The 27,825-nt window shown below is 35.8% G+C and overlaps 1 protein-coding gene across 20 annotated transcripts in view; it reads left to right on the top strand.

Moving 5' to 3' along the window:
• The window catches only part of ELF2 (E74 like ETS transcription factor 2), a 95,352-nt gene that overhangs the window by 60,193 nt on the left and 7,334 nt on the right, over positions 1-27,825 (top strand). For 3 of the 20 annotated variants that reach the window (XM_087437617.1, XM_014784511.2, XM_087437615.1), the window contains 4 exons: positions 22,319-22,432; positions 23,839-24,012; positions 26,297-26,335; positions 26,702-26,788. In XM_087437617.1, the coding sequence (XP_087293743.1) occupies positions 22,393-22,432; positions 23,839-24,012; positions 26,297-26,335; positions 26,702-26,788 (340 nt within the window). In that variant the 5' untranslated portion in view covers positions 22,319-22,392. Of the gene's footprint in view, positions 1-13,285; positions 13,436-18,842; positions 18,897-22,318; positions 22,433-23,838; positions 24,013-26,296; positions 26,336-26,701; positions 26,789-27,825 lie in introns of those variants that run through there. The other 17 variants (XM_087437605.1, XM_087437606.1, XM_087437607.1 and 14 more) reach the window with 16 other exon arrangements.

The raw sequence follows: 27,825 nt of genomic DNA on the forward strand, positions 1-27,825 counted from the left end.
GGCATCAAAGAATTGAACTACAGGATTGACAAATTTCATAAACTGAAGATAATATAGAACATTGTACCTAACCTAATAAAATACAACCTTGTACGTTTTTTTTCAGTTATATATAGGTCAGTTTTTAACTGTGTACTAGGCCATAGAGGAATCTCAACAATGTCCAGAAAATCAATATCATTTAAAATATATTATTTCATCATGCAATAGAATTAGAAATCAACAATGAAAAGACAATCAAAATACTTCATAACATGGGCAACCGAAAACTCATTGCTTAACTTGGATGCAAGAGGAAATGAAAATTATAAAATATTTGCAGCTAAATAACAACGAAAGCATTGCATATAATAATTTGAGATCTGACTTAAGCAGAACTCATTGGGAAATTTAATAGCTTTAAATGTATTTACTGGAAAATAAGAAAGGTTGATATAATGACCATATGTTCAACTCTAGATATTAATAAAAGACCAACAGAATAAATCCAAATTAAGTAGAAGAAAGGAAATAAAGATAAAAGTCAATATTAGTGATATAGAAAATAAACAGAATGGATTATTAAGAAAACGATAAAATTGATAAAAGTGGATGAACCTCTGTAAAGACAGGTTAAGGAAAAATGAGCACTATGAAGAACAAAAATATGACCAACAGAATAGAAAGTTTAAAAATCATAAGAGAATATTGTGAACAACCTCTTGCCAAGGAATTTGAAAACCTGTGAAGTGGACAATTAAAAATAAATATAAATTATAGCTGACTCAAGAAATAGAAGACCTAAACAAACCAATAACCATTTAAGTTCTTTAATTTCACATATGCATCTTCTCATTCAAATAAAATCCGTCAGACCCAGGTCTCTTACTAAAATTTCAAGGGATATATAATCCCTATCATATACAAACTATCATAGAAAACAGTAAAGAGGGAAAGCTTTCCAACTCATTTTAAGAAGCTAGTATAACCTTAACCTTAAAACTGATCCACAATAAACAGAGAAAATTTCTTGTCAAATTTATGTATGGTCATAGCTACAAAAATTCTAAATAGAGGATAGCAAATCAAATCTAGCACTGATTAAAAATTACGTAATGACTAAATGCATACTAGGAAGGCAGGGATGGCTAAATATTAGAAAATCTTTAATGTAATTCACCACATGAATAAATTAAAGGTAAAAACCCATATAATCATCTCAGGAGATCCAAAAGGCATTTGGTAAAATTCATCATTTTCTGAGGATAAAGACTCTTAATCTGGACTGGGACTTGATAATGGTTATATTTTAAAAATCTATAGCAAATATCATAATTAATGGGGAAACAGGATGCCAGCTAGCATTATTACTGGGGATCCTAGCAAATGCAAATAAGAAAAAGGAAATAAAAGGCATAAAGATCAGAAGGGAAGAAACACAATTGTTATTTGCAGATGGTATAATTAACACAAAATTTAAGAGAGTATGTAGATTTCAAAACTCTTAGAGGGTTCATCGGGGTTGCTGTATACAAGAGCAATAATCAGAAAATAAAAAAGATCCCATTTATAATAGTAAAAAAAACTTAATTAGGTATCTAGGAATAAATATAATAAGCAATACCTTTATGAAAATAAGAATTTAACCTTATTGAGGGATATAAATAAATGAAGAGATATACAAATTACTTAAGAGGAAATAGAAGACCTAAACAGACCAAAATCATTTAATTCCTTTAATCTTTAACCCACAAACAGGTATGGAAAACCAGACATGGTAAAGTTGTTACTTCTTCCCAATTAATCTATAAATGCAGTACAATTCCAGTCAAAATCCCAAGAGGACTGTTTTTGGTGGAATTTGACAAACTCTTAGGTAAAGATCCAAAAATGGTCTAGACAATTCTGCAAAAGAACAAAGCAAGTGTGGAGTACTTGCTCTCCTGTCCATAAAGAATGATTCTAAAGCTATAGAAAAATTTAAAATGTATTATTGGCCCACAGACAAATAGTTTAGTAGGATAGAATAGAGAGCCCAGAAACAGAGTAAGCATATATTTATACCTGGTTTATAACAGAGATGGATTTATAAATCAGTGAGAAAGGATGGACTATTCAATAAATTTTATTAGGACAGTTGGCTTTTTTGTGTGTGTGAGGAAGATTAGCCCTGAGCTAACATCTGATGCCAATCCTCCTCTTTTTTTCACTGAGGAAGATTGGCCCTGGGCTAAAATCCGTGCCCATCTTCCTGTACTTTATATGGGATGCTGCCACAGCATGGCTTGACAAGTGGTGCGTCAGTGCGCACCTGGGATCCAAACCTGTGACCCCGGGGCCACTGAAGCAGAGCACATGCAGTTAACTGCTACGCCACTGGGCTGGCCCCCAGTTGGCTTTTTATATAGAAAAAAGTGCAAATTGATCCTTTATACCTTCTTGTTCTATTTATTTTTTGAACTGATTTATTTATTCCTCTTTATTTATACAACAATCCCATCTCCCTCCCTCATAAGCATCAAATTTAATTTGATTAACCAGTATTTTTTTTAGTGTATTGAGTGCATATATCCTATTGTATATATTTAAATTTATATAAATGGTGTTATGTATCTTACTGTTTCCTAGTTTTCTTAGTAAGTACTGTTCTTAATAACCATGCGTGTTGCTTTGTATATATGTATCTAATCTGTTGCTTCTAACTGTGGCACCATACTTCATGATAGACACCCACCACATTTTACCTTTCTACTTACCCTTCACTCCTTACTTGTATCAGCTATTGCTGCATAACAAACCACCCCAGAATTTATTGGCTTGAAACAAGAACCAGGTATTGTTTCTCCTGAGCCTATAGGTTAGCTCTATGGTTCTGCTGAGATGGGTTGGGCTTACTCTATTTGTGGTCATCTGTGGATCAGCTGGGAGCTTATTGGTCTGGGAGGGCCTCAGCTGGGACAACTCAGCCCTCTTTTCTTCTTTCCAGTCATCTAATTTCTTTTTCATTTCTTATGATGTTGGTCAAGAACTCCAGTATGTTAAAGAGTAGTGATACTAATTGGCATCCCTGTTTTGTTCCTAATCTTGAAGGGAGTGTATCTGAAGTTTCAACTTCAAGTTTAATGTTTGTTGTAGGTTCTGTATATGATATGTACCAAGTTAAGGAATTCCCATCTATTCCTTTGGTTTTGTTTTTGTGTTAGTTATACATAAGTTTGGAGTCCTATCAAATGCTTTTTCAGCATTCTTTGATAAGTCATGGTTTTTCTCCTTTAATCTGTTAATGTGGCCGGTAATTGATGGATTCTCAGACGCTGAACTCTCCTTGTGTTTGAGGATACATGTTGCTCATCATTTTGCTTTAAGTTAAGGACCTTTCATAAGTAATATGGAACTATAATTTTCTTTTCTTGTATTGTCCTTATCTGATTTTGGAATCAAGATTACATTAGGCTCATAAAATAATCCAAGCTGCTTTCATTATTTTTCTCTTCTATTTTCTGCAACAATTTCTATAAAATAAGAATTAATTTTAGAATTTGCCTAAAAAGACATTTAAACCTGGGATTTTTTTTTTTTTTTTTTGTGGAGAGGAGGTTTTGGACTATATTTTAATTTCTTTACTACTTACTATTCAATTTTTTTTCTTATACAAGTTATACAATTTCTTTATACAATTTATCCAGATTTCAACTTTATTAGCATATAATTTTTCATAATACTGGTTTATTATTTTGTGTATCTATTGTATCTGTGGTTATTTCTCCCCTTTTGTTCTATATTATATTTGCACCTTCTTTTCTTGATAACTTTTGTGAAGGTCTATTTTATTAATCTTTTCAAAATCATCTTTTGGTTTTGTGAATCTTCTCTATTTTGAAAATTATTGTTCCCTATTTCATTTTTCCTGCTCTTTATTATTTCCTTCCTTCTTATTTCTTGTGTTTGTTCTGTTGATTTTTCCATCTTTATGAATTGAATGCTTAGCTTGTTTATTTTTAAACCTTTTCATTTCCTGACCTCTAAGTACTGTTTTAGCCATGTCACATATAGTTTGACATATTCTATTTTTATTATAATTCATTTCAAATATTTCTTAATTCCTTTATGATTTCCTTTTGATTCCAAGGACTATTTAACGTACACTGCAAGGAAAAACACGTATTAATTTGACTACATCAAAACTTAAAATTTTTGCGCCGGCCCCGTGGTATAGCGGTTCAGTGCACGTGCTCCACTGCTGGCGGCCCAAGTGCGGATCCTGGGCATGCACCGAGGCACCGCTTGTCAGGCCATGCTGTGGCGGCGTCCCATATAAAAGTAGAGGAAGATGGGCACAGATATTAGCCCAGGGCCAGTCTTCCTCAGCAAAAAGAGGAGGATTGGCATGGATGTTAGCTCGGGGCTGATCTTCCTCACAAAAAACAAGAAAAAAAAAAAACTTAAAATTTTTGTAGGACAAAGGATACCATAGACCAACCAAATTAAAAGTCAAACTGCAGGCTAGCAGAAGATATTTGCAACACATGTCTGAATTATTATGTAGAATATGTTAACATTCTACAGATCAATAAGACAGAAAGTGTCATAGAAAAATGACAGAGGATATGAATAGGCACTTCATAGGGGAAATGTTAATGGCCCATAAGTATATGAAAAAATGTTTATCCTAGTACTTATTAAATATATGCAAATTAACACAACAGTGAAAAACTTCTTGTCACCCAACAGATGGCAAAAATTTTTAAAAGTCTGATTATATCTTGTATTGACAGGAATGTGAGAAAAATGGGAACTCTTAACACATCACTGGTGGGATTTTAGATTTGCACAGCTACTTTGGAGAGAGTAAAATATAAAATGAAAAATACACTTATTCTATGACCTAAAAATTCTGTTTGTAGGTACATATTGTGGAGAGATTCTAGCATCCATGCTTAAGAAAACATAGATTAAGAATTTTTTGCAGCATTGTTTATAAAAGTGAAAAATGGAAAATTTATTTGCCTACCAGTAGATAATCTGATGAATAAAATGGGGTAAATTCATGCACTGGAATAATTTGTAGTATCTAAAAAGCATAGCTGTATTTACTTATACCAACATGGATAGAATGTAAATATTTTTTTTTGTGTGTGTGAGGAAGATCCGCCCTGGGCTAACATCTGCCAATCCTCCTCTTTTTGCCGAGGAAGACCGGCCCTGGGCTAACATCCATGCCCATCTTCCTCCACTTTATATAGGACGCCGCCACAGCATGGCTTGACAAGCGGTGCGTCGGTGCGTGCCCGGGATCCAACCCGGCGGATCCTGGGCCGCCGCGGCAGAGCACGGGCACTTAACTGCTTGCGCCACCAGGCCAGCCCCTAGAATGTAAATCTTGAATGAAGAAAGTAACTTTTAGAATGGCATATATGGTATAATGTCATTTATGTACCCAAAATAATACAAATACAAAATAATACTACATATCATTTTGGCATACACACACACACAAAATATAATATATACACACACGAACATAAAAGTGTTAAAAATAAATTGGAAGAATATGCACAAAACTCACTATAGTCGTTTCTTTGGAGAGATGGAATGGTGAATGAGGACTAGGAGTAGTATTCAAAGATGTTATCTTCACCTGTAATGTGTTATTTCTTAGGGGGAAAAAACTTTAAGCATAAATAACAAAATGATAACAGTTGTTGGTTCTGGGTGGTGAGAACATGACTATTTGTTACAAAATTTTTTGTAATTTCATTTATGTTTTAAGTCCCCCTCAAAAATTGTATATAAGAGATGAGTTCCTAAACTAGGAACACAGAGGTCTCAGGTTTCTAGCCTGGGATGGTGGTGATGTTATTGATAGAGGAAACAAAGGAGATCTGTAGGTAAAAGACCTTTAGGTACCAGTGGATTATCCAAATAAAGATGTTTACCATACAATTGAAAATTAGAACCTAGAGCTAAGAAAAAGCTGATTTTTGAGTCAGTACAGAAATTATATTGAAAGCCCTGGTGGTGAATGGATACTAAATACCATTTTGAGATAGTGGAGAATGAAGAGAGAACGTGGCTAAGGATCGCACTTTGCGCGAATAGTCACATTTAAGGGTTCTGTAGAGGTGGGTGAAGTCAACTGAAAAGAAACAAACCGGAAAAAGCAAAGCCAGACAGTTTATTGTCATGAAAATCAAATGAAGGAGGCCGGCCCCGTGGCTTAGCGGTTAAGTGCGTGCGCTCCGCTGCTGGTGGCCCGGGTTTGGATTCCAGGCGCGCACTGACGCACCGCTTGTCTGGCCATGCTGAGGCCGCGTCCCACGTACAGCAACTAGCAGGATGTGCAACTATGACATATAACTATCTACTGGGGCTTTGGGGAAAAATAGGAGGAGGACTGGCAATAGATGTTTGCTCAGAGCAGGTCTTCCTCAGCAAAAAGAGGAGGATTAGCATGGGTGTTAGCTCAGGGCTGATCTTCCTCACAAAGAAAAAAAAAATCAAATGAAGGGAAGGATTTCAATAGGTGGTGGTCAATAATGTCATTTGTTTGGAGAGGTAGAGTCAGGTGAAGACTAAGAGGAGGTTGCTGGGTTTGGCAATTAAAAGCTCAATGTTGACCTTTGTAGAACTTCTCAATAGGGTGCAGAAGCTCTATTGTAAGTAGAGAAGAAGTTAGTTAATCTGAATATTTCTCTTGGAATCAATGAAAATAGAATTTGACTTATAGTTGTAATATATTTTAGTTAAGAACGCCATTATAGGGTAGGAGCTGGACCCGCGGCATAATGGTTAAGTCCAACGTGCTCCACTTTGGTAGCCCGGGTTCACAGATCCTGGATGCATATCTACACCACTCATCAAGCCATGCTGTGGTGGCAACCCACATACAAAGTGGAGGAAGACTGGCACAGATGTTAGCTCAGAGCTAATCTTCCTCAAGCAGAAAAGAGGAAGATTGGCAACAGATCTTAGCTCAGAGCGAATCTTACTCACCAAAAAAAATAAAAAGAACTCCATTGTAAATTTTTTCATAAACATGCTAAACAAGAATCATGTAAAGTTGTAAAGTTTCACAGGAATTGAAAAAAAAATTTCAGAGTATTCAAGATACTACTGAAGAACCCAAACCCATGAAATCAATTATCATAAATGTTATTTAAAATAGAGATCATTAACTATTTTAACTCATTTTGCAGGGCCTCATGCACATATGGGTTAATTCATTAATAAATTCTATTTGAAGACATTTGTTTGTCTCACATCCATTAGAAGAGACTAGCTGCAGTCATCAGTTGACAGTCTTCTAGGAGTGGCTGCTAGGCATTGGGAGCAGTGTTTTGCCCAGTATAAACCATAAAGTGAAGAATCAACAAGCTCAAGGAGAGTCTGGCCCAGGGATAACTTAAGTAAAATGCAGAAAACATGAACCTAAGCCAAATTATCAGTCTCAAAAATGGTACATACTGCATCCTTACTCATCATATGGTTTTGATGATCCATAAATGCATATGGCAAGAAAACTTATGATAAAATAACTTTTGGGAGTCATGGACCTCTTTGAGAATCCAAAAATAGCCATGACCCTTCTCTTCAGAAAAAAGCACATTTCACTAACAAAATTTTGCCTTTGTGAACCCCACAAAATGCATGCCTTATGAAGGCTTTTATACATATAAATAATTTAACTTTCCTGGGTAGTAGTCCAAAATGTAGCATATACCCACTATTCTCTAATTGCATGTACAAACAGTTTTGTATATCATACTGTCTCCAAGAATTTCACCCTTAGTGGGGGTTCTATGTGAACTGAGAAGGCTTAATTTTTTTCTTTTGTTACCAAATTTAGTGCTACCAGGTGTAGTAATAGGTGCCTACAACAGAAACTTGCTCAAAGTAAGTGCTGGATAATTACTTGTTGAATAAATGAATTGAATATGTGACTATTGGTTCAAACATCTTCATTTTAATAATATTTTATGAAACCTGACTATTAAATAAAGCAAATCAGTAGTGTAAAAACTCGCAAATGAAGAATTAAACAGTAGTATAAAACGTATGAAATAATTCATCTTTTCTCTTTGTAAATCTATAGACCCACTCCTGTACCTATTGTCTATCTTCCAATGTTGATGAATCAAGCTTCACTTAATGGTCTTAAGTCACTTGATTCTAGCTTGTTGTCCTTGATAGACATATTTTTCTTAGAATTTAGTTTTCTTGATCATTTTTTCTCCTGAACATGCCCAACACACCACACCCAAGTTTTGAATTTCATTGTTAGTTTGGTTGTATCAGAAAAGCTTAGACTGTTTGGCCTTCTCTTATAGTTCTCCCAGCATTCACTGCTCAAAAATTTTTTTGCATTTTTTTCTTAATTTTTCAGAAAGACACTTAACCATTGCTTTAGCTTTTGACATTAAAAAGCAAAACTTCAACCATTTTGCAATTTACTATTCATAAATGTAATAAGAGTAAAATGGATTTAACTTTTCATCTATTTTATAACTTCTAAGTTTTATAGAAGATTGTTTTGTAGAATTTTTGACCTTGAAATCATAAGATAATGTGTGATTTTGGGCAAATTATCTAACTTCTTGTGGCCTCAGTTTCCTGATGTGTAAAATGAGGGCATTGGACTAAATCGGTGATTCTCAAATAACTCTACCATTGGTGTTTAAAGAGCTGTTATTACTAAAATAGGAAATTGGCATCCTTCTCCTAACTTATAGGCAGATAACAATTAACGGACAGAATGTCTCTGTCCTTTGATTCCTACCCATAATTTTTTTTTTTTAATTTTAAAGCCTGTTGCCGTTTCTTTGTACTAGTATCTGATAGAGCACACAATTATATATTTGGTTTTTAAAGCGTAATATATCTAATTCATGGTAGTCAGGAAAAGAGATCATGATGTTCAGGTTATTTATTTTTTGAAAACCTCTTGGTGATGTGGTCTCTATGCTCCTTTCCAACTGTAACATTTTATGATTCTGTGTACTAGATAAAGGGAAAATACAAATGAAATCACCAGAGTAAGCTAAAAATAAAAACATTTAAAACCTATATGAGATTGGAAACAATTGTATATTTATATCTTTCTCAAGAATTTTTTCCATCTTGGTTACTACAGGAGCATAAAATCATTCAAATAGCCAATGATTATATTATGAAGACTTATTTTCAAAATGGAGACACTGAAGGATGAAAGAATTGATGCCCAGACTGTAAAGAACTAAGAAATGGAAAGAACTGCTCAGCACTCGGTAGTTGAAAGTTAGAGGTCATTTACGAACTTGACCATTTTCTTTCATTATCTAAACTGTGAAATGTGACAAATTGGGACTTTAAACTGCTCCTTCCTTCTGTATTAATTATCTTTTGCTCATGAACAAATTACCCCAAATTCAGCATCTTAAAACACCAAACATTTATTATATTGTACAGTTTTTAAGCTTAAGGATTGGGGAGTGGCATACCTGCATGGTGCTAGCTCAGGGTTTTTCATGAGTCTGCAGTAATCTGAAGGCTTGATTAGGGCTGGAGGGTCTGTGTCCTAGATAGCTCAGTCACATGACTATTGGCAGGATACCATGTTCCTTGCCTAAGGGGCCTTCCACAGAGTTACTTGAGTGTACTCATGACATGGCAGTTGGCTTCCTCCAAGAGAGTGACCCAAAAGGAAGAGATCAAGCAGAGGTCTGTTTCTGAAGTCGTATCACATCACTTCAGCTTTATTCTATTTGTTAGAAGTGAGTTATTAAGTCCAGCCCACACTCAAAAAAGGAGAGGGGAATTAGGCTCCACCTCTTGAAGGGAGGAATATAAAAGAATTTTCAGACGAGAAAATCCATAGGTACTAAATGCATCATAACAGATGGGTTTTGTGACTTTGGTGTTTGGGGAGTGTTTGGGAGTAAGGGCTCTCAAGTCAGAGTGCTTGGGTTCAAATCCTAGCCCTGCCTCCTGTTAACTCTGTGACCTCGGCCAAGGAACCTTAAGATTCCTCATCTACAAAATGAGCACAGTAGTAATATCTAGTTCATAGGAATGTAGAAAGGAATAAGTGAAAAAAGGGAAGGTTAGGCATTTAGCATAGTGGCTTTTATTTCAATAAGAGTTAGCTATTATTAATGGGCCGGCCCCGTGGCTTGGTGGTTAAGTGCGCGCGCTGTGCTGCTGGTGGCCCGGGTTCGTATCCCGGGCGCGCACCGACGCACTGCTTGTCTGGCCATGCTGAGGCCACGTCCCACATACGGCAACTAGAAGGATGTGCAACTGTGACATACAACTATCTACTGGGGCTTTGGGGGAAAAAATAAATAAATAAAATTATTAAAAAAAAAAAAAAAAAAAAAGAGTTAAAGAGCTATTATTTACCATTTTTTTTTCCTGCTAGGACACAGCAATAACTTGGATATAGGGGATATCTTTCTGTAATGTTATTAGCAGAATATGAATTTGCTCTAAAGTGTCTACCACTTAGTGGTAGTGAACTACCTATTTTTTTTTTTTTTTTAATTTTATTTATTTATTTTTTTCCCCCAAAGCCCCAGTAGATAGTTTTATGTCATAGCTGCACATCCTTCTAGTTGCTGTATGTGGGACACGGCCTCAGCATGGCCGGAGAAGCGGTGCGTCAGTGCACGCCCAGGATCCGAACCCAGGCCGCCAGTAGCGGAGCGCACGCACTCAACCACTAAGCCACGGGGACGGCCCAATGAACTACCTATTCTTACTCAGTTTTTTATTCTGCTTATTAATACCTCCTTAATCTTGAAGACTTGAAAAATGCAGGTATATGTGTGTATATATACATTTATATATACATATATTCAATTCAATAATATATACAATTATTATACATATATTCATATATACTGTATGGTTTGAGTCATATTATGTAGAAGTACATATATTTTTAAGTCCTGCCACATTTATAGTTTTAATATTTTACCACGTTGTTAAAAATTCTTTAAACACGTTTTTAATAGAACAATCCACTGAATGTCTTGATTATTTCCTTCCTCAGGCTAGGCCCTCGAAATGAAATTCCTAGGTCAGAATATATGAAATTCTTTTAAACTCTTGATATAATGCCACATTGCTTTCCTAAAAGTTTGTATCAATTTATATTTCCAGTAGCAACCTATCCTTACTTGCTATTCCCAGTATAGTATTATTGGTCTCTAAACAGTATTGGTGGCTTTTGAAAGCCTAGTTACAGTAGCAAGGTAGAATCACATTAAAGCCCAGGAAATTGTTTTTACAAGAGCTTTAAATTCATAGGAATATTTTTCAGTCTTTCTTCATTAATTCCTGTTATTATTATACACACACACACACACGCATATCTATTATGTGTATACATAACTGTGAAGTATTAGGCAGGAATAGATACAGCTTCTGTTCTCTTGGAATTTAAACTATAAGGCTGACATGGATATGTATAAACATGTAGAGAGTAAAATACATACATACTATTCACTTATTAAGATATATTTCAAGAAGCAAACAGTAAGGTAAAAGTTACGTATCAGGCTTCAAACTGACTCCCACATTGAGAAGAGTGCTCCTTCTTGATCCAAGTTAACCTGTCACCTCCAGAAAAAATAAACCTTTGCCTTATATTACTCTCTTCCCTTCTAAATTCAGTACATGAAAAACTTCTGATTGATAGGAGTGGAAATTCAGATTTGTTATCAATTCCCATGATCTGCCTAAAGCCAGCAGTTACCTCTTAGTGTTCCTTATCATCCCCCACCTGGAACCGTCTCAGTTTAAGATGCTGCCAATCAATGGATGATCTTTATTTTAAGTTGACTAGAAATAAAAAAAATAAAAGTTACCAGTCATACAGTTCCTTTTGTCCAATAGGTGGCAAGTTTACCTAATGCAAGAAAGAGATCCTTACTTGGTTTAAGGGTGTTGTACTTTGGAAATGGTATACAGGTTCTTTTTGGGGGGGCGGGAATCATGGTGGTAGGGCTAGGGGAAAGGACCAGGAGAATAAATTAGTATTTAGAAGAAGAAAAAAAAAAAAAAAAAGTCATGGGCTATGCAATTGGAAGTTGCACTGATATGTTGGGCAAACTTTTGTAAAATGATATTGCATTCATTTTACCCCTGGAAAAAATTTTTTTCTCTAGATTATCAGCACAGTTCATTCAATTCAGATCATAAAAATTATACTTCGTTATTTTAAATTTGTAACTGCCAAATCTTTTTTGTGTTTATTTAGCAAATACTTATTGAGCACTTACTCTGTAGGAAGCATTGTTTTAGGCAAATTTTGTGTAGAAATAGATTTAGGGCAACATTTTGTTTCAAACGTTTTTTATATTACGAAATTTTGAAACCAGGGAAGAATTTTTTAATGAAGCCTCATCTGAGTCATTGTATTGGATTGATATCGTGTTATCAATAAATTTATAGTCACTGGCAATTTATCTCCCTCTTTTATTGTATTTCAATTTGTAGTTTATTTTTAATAAGTTTAATTTCTATCAAAAAGATTTTAAAAAGTAGATGATGATATAAATGAATACGTTTGTTTCCAAATGAACAAAATAGAAAAGAAAGGGTATATGAATTTCATGACTAGCAAATTGGGGAAGGAGAATCTAATCTCCCAGAGGTTGGCATGTTGTTTACTAATAAATACCTGTTTAGTGTGCTCTTTTAACACTTCTGTAGTGGGGAAAGGACGAAGTCGGTCTGTGAAAGTAGTTGGAAGCTCCTTACTTTCCAAGTAAAGCTTTTAGAATATTTTGTAGGTATGACTTTTTTTGTTGTTATTCCTGTTTTAAAGTGCAGCTCTTTCAAGAGAACGAGTTACATGTTGCATAAGCCTTGAAACGGCCAAAACAAGTAAAATAGCCACCTTTATTTACAGCTGCGGGACTAGGTATTAGATCTCTTCCAGGAAGAAAATTTGATTAATGGCTCTTTTCCAGAGAGGGGACAACTGCAGACTTTTCTTTCGCAGAGCGTGAAATGTGCCTCTTCCTGCCGCGGGGCCTCGTCCTAGCCGCAGCTCCCAGGGCGATTCCCAGCCTCAGGTGTCTCTCTCGCCGCGGCCGCTCTCCGGGGCGGGCGTCCGGGACTTCCTGTCTGGGCGCGGGGCGGAAGGATCGCGTTGCCAGCCGAGGCGGCCGCCGCCGCCGCCGCCGCCCCTGCCGTTAGGTGGTGGGGTTTCTCAGCCCGGCGGCGGGAGGCGGGCCGGCCTCGGCTTCCTGTCGGAGGACGCGCAAGGATCCGGGCGTCTGAGTGTGTACGAGTGCGTGAGTGTGTGTCGGTCGCACGGTGTGTGTCTCCGGCCGCGGGTTCCGCCTCCTCCCCTGCCGCCGCTGCTCACGGTGTAAGTCAATGTGAAGCAGCAGCTCCAGCCCCGGGATAAACATGGCGACGTCTCTGCATGAGGGACCCACGAACCAGCTGGATCTGCTCATCCGGGCTGGTAAGGACAGGGGAACTTTTCTCCGGTGCATCGGTGCAGCAGGAGAGGGGGTGCACGGAAGGCGGGGTGACTCCCCTGTAGCGGTCAGTGCAGGGGGTACCGTGTCCACCTCAGTCACTGGGGCGGCCGGGGGAGAGGGGGGTAGTGAATGAAGTAATGGAGGCGACGAATCAGGAAGTGATCACCTTGGAGAGTAACCTGCCTCGAATCCGGCGCTGTCGCTTCAGGGAGGGTTTGGCGAGCAGCGGCGGCAGCTGCCGGGCGCAGTGCTGGCAGCGGGCGCCGGGGAACCGAGCCGCGGTGAAGTTGGGGACTCGGGGGCGGACGAGTTGTGCGCTTCACCCCAGTTGCTGAGGAACCAGGAAGTGAGTGAGGCTGTTGTCTCTCGGCTGCGCCTGCCACGCTGTCTGGCCCGAGAGGCCGCTGCTGCCCGCCGTCGGGGGCGGCGGGCTTCTCCGGGAGCGCTCGCCACCCCCGCCCTGCTTCTTTCAGGCCGGGTCCACGAATCCGTGACTTCCGCATGGACGAGGCGGCCCCGGCCCATGTCCGGTAGACCGATACCCGCCAAAAAAATGCTCTGAGCCTCCTCTCACATCCCCACCTTGTGCGGTCTCCGGAGTAACGGTTCTGGAAAGGGTCACTTAATGTGGAGTGGCCCGGGATGGTGTTTCTCTCGGGGGCCCGCCTCCCTTGCCTCATTTAATGGGTGGCTGCGAAGAAGTAGGCTTATGCCCCTTCCCTCGTGGATTGTTTTTTTATGGGGAAGAATGGGAAGGACACAGGCTATATTTTGTTCCCCTGACCTGGAGCGTTGGGGCGTCAGAGAAGAACGTTTATTTCTGTAAACAGTGGGTGAGTGTGAAGGAGTGGGGCGGGCAGGAGGGAGTCTTGGCCCTAGGGAAGTCTCAGCACGGAATTGCCCCCTTTTCCCCTCCCCCCCAAACCTCCCACCATAGCGGAAGCGCCTCGGAGAGGACAGAACGGACAGGATTGACAGGCCTCTGGTTCCAATCTGCTCTCTGAGATGTTCCAAATAAGAACGTTGATTTCTGGGGGCGGGACTCAGGGCCCGCGCTGGGCCAATGAAGATTGGGCGGGAGTGAAGCTGACAATGTACGCATGGAATTGGAGGGAAGAGGAGTGTAAACACGGAAGTGGCCGCGGGGGTGGGGGATGTGCAGCGCCACTGCTGCAGCGGAAGGGCACGGACTTAAGTTACATAGAAAAAGCAGCTTTACTTAATAGCACACAGAGCAGTGAGGGCCGTGAGTCGATGTAGCAGTGCTTGAGTACTATTCACCTACTGTGCTAATGAGCATACATGTTCCTTTCGCCGGGTTCTATTTCATATCGCCATCGATGGGAATTGGAAGATGGGGAATCTTCACCAAAGAATAATGCTGTAAAAGATCTTACCTTCTGTTTGTATCCATTGTTTTTAGGTAGAGAGCGTGAAATTAGTAGTTTGGTTGGTGAAACTGTGATTCAGTTCGATTGGGGGAAATCACGAACACGTGTATCTCTAAATTTAACAGAAGAACTTTAAGTTCAAATGAAATCTGGAATAATGGAACTGTATGTATTGTATAACACATAATGAGTGGCCAGCCTTTTATTCTGTGAAATGTAACACTACACGTTTCAGAGGTCCCAAAGAAAAATCACAGTTTACTGAGTAGTGATTAAAACACATTTGACAGTTATTTTCTGATCAGAGCAAGAAGTTAAGTATTAGTGAATAAGAGGCAGAGCATGAGGAGAGAACTTGGTTCCTTTGTGTATGTTCAGTCCATTAATAACATAGTATAATTGAGGGATGGAGTTTTTGGCCTTATATTATTAGTACTAGCAATTCTTATAAATTGTTTGGGTCGGTGATGTTTCTGTGAGTGTTAAACATGTACATTTCAAGAAATGTTTCCAGTGGTTGTGAACATACGGAGAGAACCTTAGAATAACCCCTGAAAATTAGAATTTTGAAAAATATTGTAAAGGTAAGAGGGCTTAATTTTGCCAATAAAAGATATTTTTTCATAAGCCTTTGGAATTATCAGCGAAACTGAATGTGACCTGTCGATATTTTGCTTGGAGTGGATACATACAGTCTAAAGTTCGAAAATACCAAGTTTTATCTCCCTGTGATGAGGGTTTTAAGTTAAATGCCATTTTCCAGCCCCACTGCATTTCTTTAGTATACACAGACCTTACAGTTTCCTTTATGATTATAATGTTCTGTAAAGAATACGTTTTACATATAATTGTTTTCAAATTATTTCTTCAATCATGTCCATGTAATCTGAAGCTCCTTTACAAGCCCTATTTTAGAAGGAAACTTGAGACAGGTTTGCAGATTTACCCAAGGTTTATTCAGTGAGTTAAAAGTTGGGGAGGAAAGGTGGCCTGGAAAATTAAGAATCATGCATCTAAATTTTTATTGCTGACAATTTCCAATGGTCTTGGGAGAGTAATGTTTGTAAAGTTTGTATTTGCAAACTGGACAGAATGATACCTTTTTATTCCCTTGAGGGAAGTCATCAAGTGTTAGACATATTTCTTCCTCACAAAGATTTTACAGTCTAATTGAGACAGATGAAAGTCTATATAATACATAAATGTTAATGTAACTGCAGTGATTGCTGTAATGGGTTGATGATTAGTGTAGAATGATATTAAGGAAAACTAGAAGAGATAGCTTTAAGTTGAATATTGTTAGCATAGCTGTTCTTTCTAAGTAAGTATAAAGGACTTAATATTACCACTACTATTGTTATATGTTAAGGTACTAGAAGATATAGTTTTGCTTTTATTTTTCTCCTTTAGAGGCTTAACTATCAACCTCAGCTTTAGTTATCAACATTTATGCTGTCAGAGAAGTTTGAGTAAAGAATGAAATAAATAAGCTTATTTGTTAAAAATCACTTTAATTTTAACATACAAAATATTTTTGTGGTAAAGACGACATAATTTATGAAACTTTCATTGGCAACATGATGTATGAGGAAGAGTCTTGACCTTGAAGTCAGGAGATGAGGATATACATCTAGCTGTCACTAAACTAGCTCTGTCCTAGTGACTTAACTTCTTTAAGGCTTCATTTTCTGTAAGAGAACAGGATTGACTAGGTGATCTCTAATAAATTCTAATTATTAAAGTTATAAGTGGCTCAAGTATTTAATGGAAAGCAAAGGCTTCTCTTTTTCTTAGAGTTCTTTACATTACACCATGTGAGTGAATGTGTCTGTAAGGTCATTACGTAATTGTGAGGTTAATTTCTTTCAGCCAATCTGTGCGACAGATTGGAACTTGAGGCCATATCTATATGTTGAGTAAGACTATGATACAGATTATTTAATAATTTAGGCTAATTTCATATGTGTCTGTGTATATAGCTTATTATAGGAAAAATGAATCTCTAGTCTAGAGGGAAAACAATGTTAATATTTATGTGAAAGTATTGTGTAAATATGGTCTGGATTTTCTGGAAGATTTTCTATTTAAAATATTCTGTCTTCTTATTCTCTGGTATAGTTTCCTTGACTTTTTTCTTTCTTTTGAGAAATTGGAGAATTTGAGAATTGAGAAATAGGGTCACCAGAAGTTTTGTTCTACTTTAATGCAGTTATTAAATGGGAGGGAGAAAATTTTATTGGAAATTTAGCTTAAGTATTTTCACTGACAGAACAAATCTGTCTAGTTTGTCAAAGTTCATTGTGAAATTTGAAGTTGAAAATCTTGTTTCTAATTTACTGTAAATTGGAATATCTAGTATTGATCTTGAAAAGATCATCAGTTTGAAAAAAATTTAGCAGAATGAAGAAAATGAAGCGTGTGTTAAAACTGGAAGAGTTGGCATTAATTTTTTAAAAAATTTATATGAAAATGTGTTTAAGAAATTACCCTTAAGAATTCATTGCAGCATTAGTACTAAAATTCGTATAAAAACTGAGTTGAAGAGTAACATCAGTGTGTAAATAGTCAATCAGGATAATTCAACATAAAACAATTTCCTTTAGAAACAAATTTGGTTGGTGGAGAGGGGCAGGCTGGAGAGTGTTCTTGATAATTATTTAAACTCCTTGTGTTATCTATAGCTTAAATGTTCAAAGAGATGCAAAGAAATATTTATGAAAAGCTTTTTAAAAAGTCCTTCATGTGTAAGTCGACAAAATATTGTACTTATGGAAATGGAATCATAATTTTTCATCTACACACTGATGTTTATATTTAGAAACATCAGGATAGAATTTGAGTGTTATTAATTACATTTGATAATAAATTACAGCTGCAGTTCTCAAAAACTAAAATCTCTGATCTGGGGATTCTGGGAGTCCCAAGACTCTTTCAGGGAGTCTGTGAAGTCAAAATTGTTTTCATAATAATACTAAGACATTATTTGCCTTTTCACTTTCACAAGTGTTCGGAGGAGTTTTCTAGAGGTTACATGCCTTGATATTTCCACAGATTGAATGAAGAAGCAAATATGAGAATCTAACTGTTTTCTACCATGTTTTAAAAAGATTTGAAAAAATGTAAAACAAAGCTACTCACTAAATTTTTGTTTTTGAAGTTATTTTTCATAAAAATATTACTTATGTTTACAAGTATTGGGTTTATTATTTTAAATGAATTACTAATAAATATTTTTGTTTTCTTAGTTTTAATTTCAAATATGATAAATATCTATACATAAGACTTATATAAACAAAATCTCTTTGCAGTCCTGAGTAATTTGAAAGTAAAAGGGTCCTTTGATCAAAAAAGTTTGAGAATAGCTGAATTAGAGTTTTATTTTGTCTACACTTTTCAGTACTGTAGCCACTAGACACTTGTGGCTACTGAGTACTTGAAATGTGGCTGAGAAACTTTAAATTTTACTAATTTAAACGTAAAAACTGAAGCAGTGGAAAACTTCTTTACAGTGATTATATGTTGAAATGACAATATTTTGGATATGCTGGGTTAAATGAAAGGTATTAATTTCACCTTCTGCTTTTTTTAATGTGGCTACTGGAAATTTAAAAATTATTATGTGGCTAACATTATATTTTAATGAGACAGCTGTATTTTAGAAAATAATTTTATTCTCTTTCTCTTTTAAACCTTATAACAGAACTATATTGATTAGAAAGTCAGAGGGGAACAGGTAAAGATGGAGTGTCTCAGACCTTTACTTTTCCCCCCCTTTTATTGCATTCATTTATATTCTTCACTCATCTATTACTGTTAGAGCCTAGGGGCATTAGGATAAGCTGTGGTAAGTCAGGTGTGGTAGTTGAGTGATGACCTTGTAATATTAGTTTGTGGTCTTGCTTGTAGGGAAATACCACTATCACCTAATGAAGTGTTTTCTAATTTTTTCCATTGCTCTCAAATTAAATTGCTATTAATTTTTATTTTTGACTTTAAGAACCTTGTTATGAACTAGATCCATTGCCAGCATTCTCTTCTGCAAAGCTGAGAGGTATGTCTCTTGTCAGACTTAATTACCAAGTTTGGTATTTAGTAACAGCTGTTGAGTGAGTCTGGAATAGTCTACCATACAAATACCAGTTGATTAGAAAGCTAGAAATGGAACAAGAAGACTCTTACCAGTAGTAAGGAGGGCATAAGTAAATTTAATTTTTGGCACTAAAACTAAAATTAAACTAGCTTTGAAATGTATTTGATACATTTATTTCTTCAAGGAGTCTTGACCAGCAACACCAACTACTGGTGGTAACTAGAAAAGGATAGCTGTCAGCTTACTTTCAGCTTCATTGTTTCTATTTTTAAAATGAGTTACTTATATTTTTCCTCCCATAAATTTCATATGCAGGTCTAGAAAGACAGCAATAAATCTAGTTTAAGTAAGAGAGAAGGAATTTTCAGCCCTTGCTTGTTTTGTAGCTTGCTTACTTTGATTGCATAACACTGTTAAATTCACGTTTATCTTTAAAAATTGTGCAAACTTTTAGTTTCAATTATATTTGAATTACTGATCTGAACAAAATAGTATTAAAAAGTTTTCAAAAATTACAGAAAATTGAATAGAAATAATTCTTCAATTTCTGTTATAAAAACTACCTGTTGACTTACGTCAACAAAAGACAAGTCAGAAGAGATAGTGCTCACTTTTACAAAATGGGTGAAGTATTCTTGGAAACTGTCATGGGTACATTATTGTAAATTGATCTAAGTGTGAGCTCTTAGGTGTTCATTTTTTTAAAAATGTGCTTAGAGTTATTTTAGTTAGTAAATAAAACTGACAAAAAGTAAACTTTGTAAGCATGAAAAAAACAAATCAGTGCTCTCCTTCACAAGCTGTTAGCTTACAGAGTAACTTTAAATTATTTTGCACCTTTATTTAATTTTGAAATATTTTACTTCCATTTATGTTTTTGATATTCTCTGAACTATTAGTATAAGCTTCATGAGGCCAGAGATCTCTTTACACTTGTATCTCAGGTTATAGCACCGGGTCTGGCACATGGTAAATGCTCAACAACCACTTGTTGAGTCTAGACATAGTATTAGGTCTTCTGATTGATAATTCATAGAGAATTTATGCATTTTTGATATTCTCATCCTAAATTTAAGTATGAGTACATAAATTTTCTTCTTGAGTTTGTATTTTATTTGTTTTACTCTGTAAATGTAAAATATTTCTGGGAAATAATATGTTGAATTTGGGGGAAAAGAGGAGGTTGGGGTCAGAAATATGAACAAGAAAATACATTTTTAAGAAAGAATTTCCAGTGACATAACTAACATGAAATCATGATTTTGAAAATGTTCCTCAAACTACATAAGAACTCAAGGCAGCATAATATATAACCGTTAGGCAAATTTCATTTTGTTATAACTTAAAACATTTAAAAATCTGGTAGAATTCTACTGCTGTATTATTATCAAATACTTGAAGCCCTGATTTTAGTACAGTAGAGTTTTTAGGGTGTGTGTCTTAATACAATTACATAAGGAATTAGTTTACCCAGGATGGTTTATTAATAGCACCTAAGACAACAGCTAAATTGCAACACAGCAGACTTTAAAGAGAATGAAGTTCCTAGAATAAATTTTAAAAACCTGAGAATTTGCTTTCCAAGGTTCTTTAGTGTATGTGAGTATTGTACGGAGGTACTTTGAAAAAAATACTTGAGAATGGTAATATATTTTATACTTACTAAGTTTCTTAAAGTTGAACTAGAAGGACTGATTGAATCCTTTGCTTCAGTGAGGCTGCAGATAAGAGTAAGCAGGGTCACCTAAAGATAGATTTACTTAGAGGTTTGGCTGCCTCTCTGGAACCCGTTAGCTTTGAGCAGATTTCCATAAATGGAAAGAGCAACTGGAGACTCGGTACCTTGGTTGAGAGTGTGGATGATGTGCAACAGGTGGTAAAACAGTCACTGGATTTTTTGTAAATGCTCTCCAAATGACTAGTGTTTAAGCCTAAGGCTTTAGCATTTGGTGAATTTTGAGACTAAGTGAAATTTTTTTTTTCAATTAAAAGTTTCCTGGAAACAGTTTAAAAAGATTCATATCTTTAGTGTGTAGAACTTGTGAATTTGTAATATGATTTTATGAAATTTGTATAAATATTTCCTTTTAGTTCCTTTAGAGGACATTTTGAGAAAAATCTATCAAATTAGAAATTGTTCCATGTTCATGTTTCAGAACCTCTTACCAAGTAGAATATTCAGTATTTTAAGTCAGGATATGAAATTAATATATCCTTAAGATAATAAGTTTGTGCTTGAATTGCCAATTTTCCTGTAAGGTCAGTGGGTTGTCTTTAATTAACTTCATTACACAAAAGAAATACTTGCGTGCCTACTGTAGGAAAAGTCTATGTTAGGAACTATAACAGATACAAAGATCTGAGATTGAGATAGTCCCCCTGATCTCAAGGAGTTGATAATCTTACAGGAGTGTTAAGAAAGTATCACCGTTGATTGAATTCTTATCTGTATCCCAGGCATTTTGCATGTTTTTTATGGGAATCACCTCACTTAAATTCTCACAACTATATGAGGTGAGTAATACTCCTGTTTTGTGCAAGAAGAAACTGAGCCTTACAAGATATTAAATTGCTGGCCTAGGGTACCAGAAATTATAACTGGCAGAGACTAGAACCCAAGCTGTTGGACTTGGAATCCCAAACCACTGCTGTACACTTTACTGCTTTGCAAATAATTTAATCAGCGAAGCATAAAGTAAGTGCTAGAAGAGAGTTACAATAGGTGGTAGAATTAGAAAAGGCTTCATGGAAGGAAAAGAAAAAAAGAAACTCTGAAAAAAGATTTTGTGAGTAAACAAAGTCTAGTGAGGTCCTGAAGAAGACAGCAAGGTTATTGTGAAGAAAATTCCCAAGTGCTCTGGTGCTAAAGCTAATGCACTCAACCACAAGGGTCTCTAAGAATTGAACTGCTTCATTAAATTAACTTAGAAACATGTGTTTCTTACTGATTATGCTAGGTATTACCCCTGATTTTAGTAGCAGTATATCAAAATATATAATTGACCTCATAGGACTGTTAATCTACAACCATCCTTTTCCCTTCAAGTTAGTTTTGGCTTAAAATTGATAAGGGTTCAAATATCAAGGGTCTTTCTTTGTTTTCCTTTGGATACGATTCAGAAATTTCTCAGTAATTTCTGATCAATCTCAATAGTTACTTTATAATCAACATTCATTTTACAAAGTAGATCCAGTAAGATACTAGATTGTGTTGGTTTTTAAATTATTTTTGTAAGTAATTGATATAGACTAATGTGTATCAATGATTTATTTAGTTATTCAAATGAGAGGTAATTTATATTTATTTCTTATATAGTGATGTGTTTTAATTTAGTAATGTGTTCACTGCATTTTTAATTGAGTAGAATTTATTTTCCCTCTAGTGGAAGCATCAGTTCATAGCAGTAATGCACACTGTACAGATAAGACCATTGAAGCTGCTGAAGCCCTGCTTCATATGGAATCTCCTACCTGCTTGAGGGATTCAAGAAGTCCTGGTATGTGAACTGTTCTTTTTTATCTTAAACATGTCATCACATTCACTTCATGTATAGAATGAAAGTTTTTTTTTTTTTAAATACAAGGGAAATTGTTGGTGTTTTCAAGGTCTGTTGTACATGAATACCTGTGACAGCTGTAATTGATCTTTGTCAAAGTTCCCAAGTCTTAAATACTTCAAATACTTGATTTTCATAATAAATGATACAGAAAATGCTTATTAGAGCAATTAGAAACAGACCAATGTTTATTAAATTGCTATTTATACTATCATTTCTTATTTCCTTAACTCTGGGTAAATTACAAACTTTTGTAGTGCTTAAGAGCATGGCAAATGGGGGCAGTTGCCTCCTGTGACCACTTTCAATTTTGTATTCAGTAATAAATAGGCAGTAGCTCCAGGGAACCGTCCATGGTAGAGAGAGAAGGTAGCACCACCATTTCCTCTCACTCTCTCTGGCCTGCAAGTTTTCCTTGTCTTTTGGTCCTTTTCTTCTTTAAGACTGCCTTTGAGAGTCATTTCGTCCTTATTTTAATGTCCAAATGTTACTTCGACTTAATACAGTAAGATTGACCCTTCTTAAAGGGATTTACAATAAATATTAAGAGCAACCATACTTTTTAGTTAGAATAGGATTCCCATGTATTATTCAGGGATATGAGAAGAAAATTAGGGTGTATTGGTCAGTGTCTAATCCATGATAGATTTCTTAAATGTCTCTTAATTGAAATAGAAATGTCATATCCTGATTATTCATGCATTTTGGAAGGAAGCCGGAGCAACATTATTGTATGTAATAGAATACCAAATAGCAATCTGTATGGACTGTTTTAGTACCCAAGATATCAGGACTGTTCCATTAAATAAAATTTTAAATATTGAAAGATGATATTCATTGGGCTGTAATGAGCAGGTTTTCCTTTCCTTTATATTTTAAAATGAACTGTAAGTGCTTACTTTTCACTGAATACATGTTTATTAAATATTTTAAATTTTGTACCATGTGCATGTATTACCTAGTTAGAGAATAATGAAGGGTACGTGGAAGGAAAGTAATTATTAAAGAACTCACTCTTATACTATTGTTTTATTTTCAAATGTTTTCCCAATTGTCAAAATAATTCAAAGACTTCTGCAGTGAGCTTGAAAGTATCTAAAAGTGTGAAGAATGGGGAGTGACTACTCATGATCCCCTCCTTACCCAGAGGATTTCAAGTCAGTTTTCTTTGCATTTATTTCCTTACGTACTTTAGATCATATTGCGTATTTAGCAAATTAAGTTCAAGTTCTTATCCTGCTTTGATGAATTCTTAATAAACCTCACTTCTACTAAATATTGAATTGTCCACATTAAGAAGCAATAATGGGGGTGGGAGATTTTAATTTTTCAACTTTTTTTTATAGTGGAAGTGTTTGTCCCTCCTTGTGTATCAACTCCAGAATTTATCCATGCTGCTATGAGGCCAGATGTCATTACAGAAACTGTAGTGGAGGTGTCAACTGAAGAATCTGAACCAATGGATACCTCTCCTATTCCTACATCACCAGATAGCCATGAACCAATGAAAAAGAAAAAAGGTAGAGTATATTTATAAATTTCTGGAAAAGTGAGTGAAATTTTTTCTGGTATCTTTTTCCCCGTCAAGGGACATAAGAAATACATGCTATAGCTTCATGATTGATGTTATCTTAACTAGATATTCTCAAAGAATCAACAAATTGAGATTTTAATTTTGTGTTTTAACATGTTCATCCTGTTTAAAGGAGTTAGTATTTGAGCCCTATAAGTAGTTCCCTGAATATGAGATTATGACAGGTGTTGGACACACAGAAGGAAGAGGTTCATTGCACGTTTGTCTACTTTCTGTTACTTTTGGGTGCTTGGTTACTTTTTAAAAACAAACATTCTTTATTTTCTCTAGTTTTCACAGTCTTACCTTCCTACTCTTTTGTAGGCGTTAAAATAAAAAGCCCAATTTTCTCCCTACCTTCTGTTTTAAAACACTAAATTTGCCAATAGTGACTTCTAAGTGGAATAAATTTACCAGTGGGTAAAGAGCATTTCCACTTACTGTTTGACTCTTGCTGAAACCTCTGCTCACCTGATTCCAGTGGGTGAGGCACAAGGCTCCAGCATATCTCCAACATCCCGAGGAGATGGGCAAGTTCTTTTCCTGTTTGAATCAAAGGTAAAACTTGAAAGAAATGAAATCCTATGTAAATGTGTACTCATCTAATTCCACTTTCTTCCCTCTTGCTTCACATTTTAGAGTGGGAAAAAAATCAAAGGCAAAAATAAGGGAAAACTTGAGTTAGAAATAGTGGTATTTTCTTTCATTTATTAGACAGATGTGTGTCAAATTGTTGTGATGTTCGTGGGTCTGTACTTACTGCTGAGAAATACGATGAAGAATAAGAGTGCCTTCCCTCAAATAATACACATAGATTATATGTATCTTGAGAGAGGTATGAATGAGAGAATTGAGAAGGAACAATTACTTCTTGCTGTAAATGTTTAAAAACAAAAGGGTACATATAAATAGCCCTGTTTACCCACTGCCTGCGGTAGCCTTTGGCTGGTTGTATCTAGTGGGAGCTATTACAAAATACTTCAGAAATTTTTAGATTTAAAAGAAGATAGAAAAGACCATGAAAAGCTGGGATCATTTAGGGAACCAAGACCTCTAGATAAACAGGTTGCTGTGCCTGGGTAGTATGATATAAACCAGGAAATAATTAGCCAATTTAATACTAATTTTTTATATTTGAAAATAAATGGTCTTAATGAATGATCATCTAAAAAGTACATGTAACACTATTATTTATTTATTTGTGGTTAAGTACATTTGGGACATACAAAGGTAGGTTATTTTTTAATAGCAGAGCCGCCTTGTTATTTCCGGAGCTTTTAGTATACTAATATGTGTGTGAATCTCCAAGAGAAGATAGCATACAGTGTTCTAAAAGTTATTTTGATTGGAGAACCCTTTTTCCTACTGATGAATAACCTGTTTCTCAAGGAATATGATTTGGGAAATACTGTTTCATAAGAAAATAAATTCTTTTTGTGCTAACCTTTCCATTAAAGAAGTTGTGCTTTTGTGCTTGAATTTAGGAGATGGTACAGATGTTAGTTTTATTACTGACTGATATGTACATATACATATTATTTAAATTAAGAAATTAAGCTCTATTTTAACAAGGAGACCAGTGAACTTTCTATTTTAATTTTTGCCACAGCACATTTATTGATTAGAATTACCTGAATGAAAGCCTACAATATATGAGACTGACGCGCTGCCTACTGCGCTAAGGAGGCAGGTTGCCTACAATATAATAGCTATGCATTTTGAAATATAAATTAAAACACTTTAGCTCTTTATTTAGCTCTAAATAATCCTTGCTAATGAAGAGTAGAGTGACATCAGAAATCCCAGTTGTATGATAATCACCAAATCAGTATTAATATATTTAATCTGAAAATATAATATACATGAATATTCCCAACCTCTTTCTTGAGGCTTCCCCTCACCTGTCAGCATTCATCCATCAGAGCTGAGGATTGAATACAACTCATCTCAGACTTTGGCCTTCTTTAGTGTAGAGAAGTATAGTTCTTGCTTTTCTGTTCATTGTGGATGCTAGAGAGACTTACGGCAGAAGTGAGGAGAAGCAAAAGGAAGAGAACAAACATTTATTAGACGTAGGAAATAATTACTTGGAACTTTTTTTTTACCCTTACAATGTACCTGCATATTGAGGTGGGGAAATTTGAACACTTATGCTTGAATTCTGGTGAATTGATTGGCTCAGAGCAGTAGAGAGTGTTTAAAATAACATTTTTTACTTTTCCTCATTTGAGCTCAAAGGGCTTCGCAGATTATCAGATCTTCTGCAATAGGTAGGTAAAGCTTTTTCTAACAATCCTGTAGAACAGAAAACAAAAGAGTTTGTACTAGAATTTGTTTCCATTGCTACATTATTGGAAAAGGATAGCAAATTGAGGCTCTGACCATGTAAATAATAGGTTACTAGTACCTGACTTGCCATATACATTGAGATTACTACCAACTAACTGCTGTAATCTAAAATTGCAGAAGTGCTTTTAATGCCCCTTTTAAAAGCAACTTTTTATATACGTGGAGTATATTAGTCCACAAATTAGTGTCCAGTTTCACAAATAATATGTTATCAAAGAGTCTGCTAATCACGCTTCTATTATTTTTCCTGTTTTCAATGTATGGTTTCAATATCTTATTCTTTTCAGTTGGCCGTAAACCAAAGACCCAGCAATCACCAATTTCTAATGGGTCTCCTGAGTTAGGTATAAAGAAGAAACCCAGAGAAGGAAAAGGTAATTTGGGGAGGGCTGTTTTGGAGGTGAGATAATTTTTTTCCAGTCAGGTGACATTTTTGCATTTGTAAGAAAGTTATTTCTAGTACATGCACATGTGGGAGTACTGTCTTTGGTAGTAGTTCTTAGTCAGGGGTGCATCAGCATCACCTGGGAAGCTTTTTCAAACTATCCATACCTGGTCCCTAGCCCCCTAAGATTCTGTAGTCATGGATATACTATGGAGAGTGGAAGAGGGCAGGCGTTTGTTTGTATTTTTTGGAAAAGGTCCTAAGTGCAGTCTGATGCACACCCTTCTTAAGAGCCATTGTTCTAGGGGATGTGTTTATGTATAATAGCACTCCTCCTCACATAGAGCCACTTAGAATTGAAAGGGGTTTACTGGGGCCAGCCCAGTGGCATAGCGGTTAAGTGTGCGTGCTCCACTTTTGGCAGCCTGGGGTTTGCAGGTTCGGATCCTGGGTGCGCACCGATGCGCACCGCTTGTCAAGCCATGCTGTGGCGGCGTCCCATATAAAGTGGAGGAAGATGGGCACAGATGTTAGCTCAGGGCTAATCTTCCTCACAAAAAAAGGGGGGGTGGTTTACAGCTAAGGCTTATTTCTGATACATAATTTCTTAACTAATAGAAGCAATGCAATAATTCAAGGAAAGCTGAATTTAATTTCCTAGTCAACAAATTTCAGTCATGTCAGTAGGGAGTCAGAACAAAAAATTTAACATATTTCGGCTTTAGAATTTGTATATTCTCGTTAAAAAGAAAAATAGCAATAAGCCTCCCACATTCTGTGTTCTCTTAATTTGTTGGGTAAGTTGATTTCAAGTAATATTTTAATAATGGTTTTAGGTGTGTTCTGATAACTAAAAATTTATCACTTCGATGAATAAATGTTTTCAGACCAATATTCAATAGTTGGATACATTTTGGGTTAATATATTCAAATTTATTCCATTGTCAACAGATGGTCTGACATATCTAATTTTAAATAATTAAAGCAAAAATTAAGTTTCTATTTAAAAAAAATTAAGTCTCTAGT

Source organism: Ceratotherium simum, chromosome 12 (genome assembly GCF_057802395.1).
Source record: "Ceratotherium simum simum isolate JZ-2026a chromosome 12, ASM5780239v1, whole genome shotgun sequence".
Lineage (NCBI taxonomy): Eukaryota > Metazoa > Chordata > Mammalia > Perissodactyla > Rhinocerotidae > Ceratotherium > Ceratotherium simum.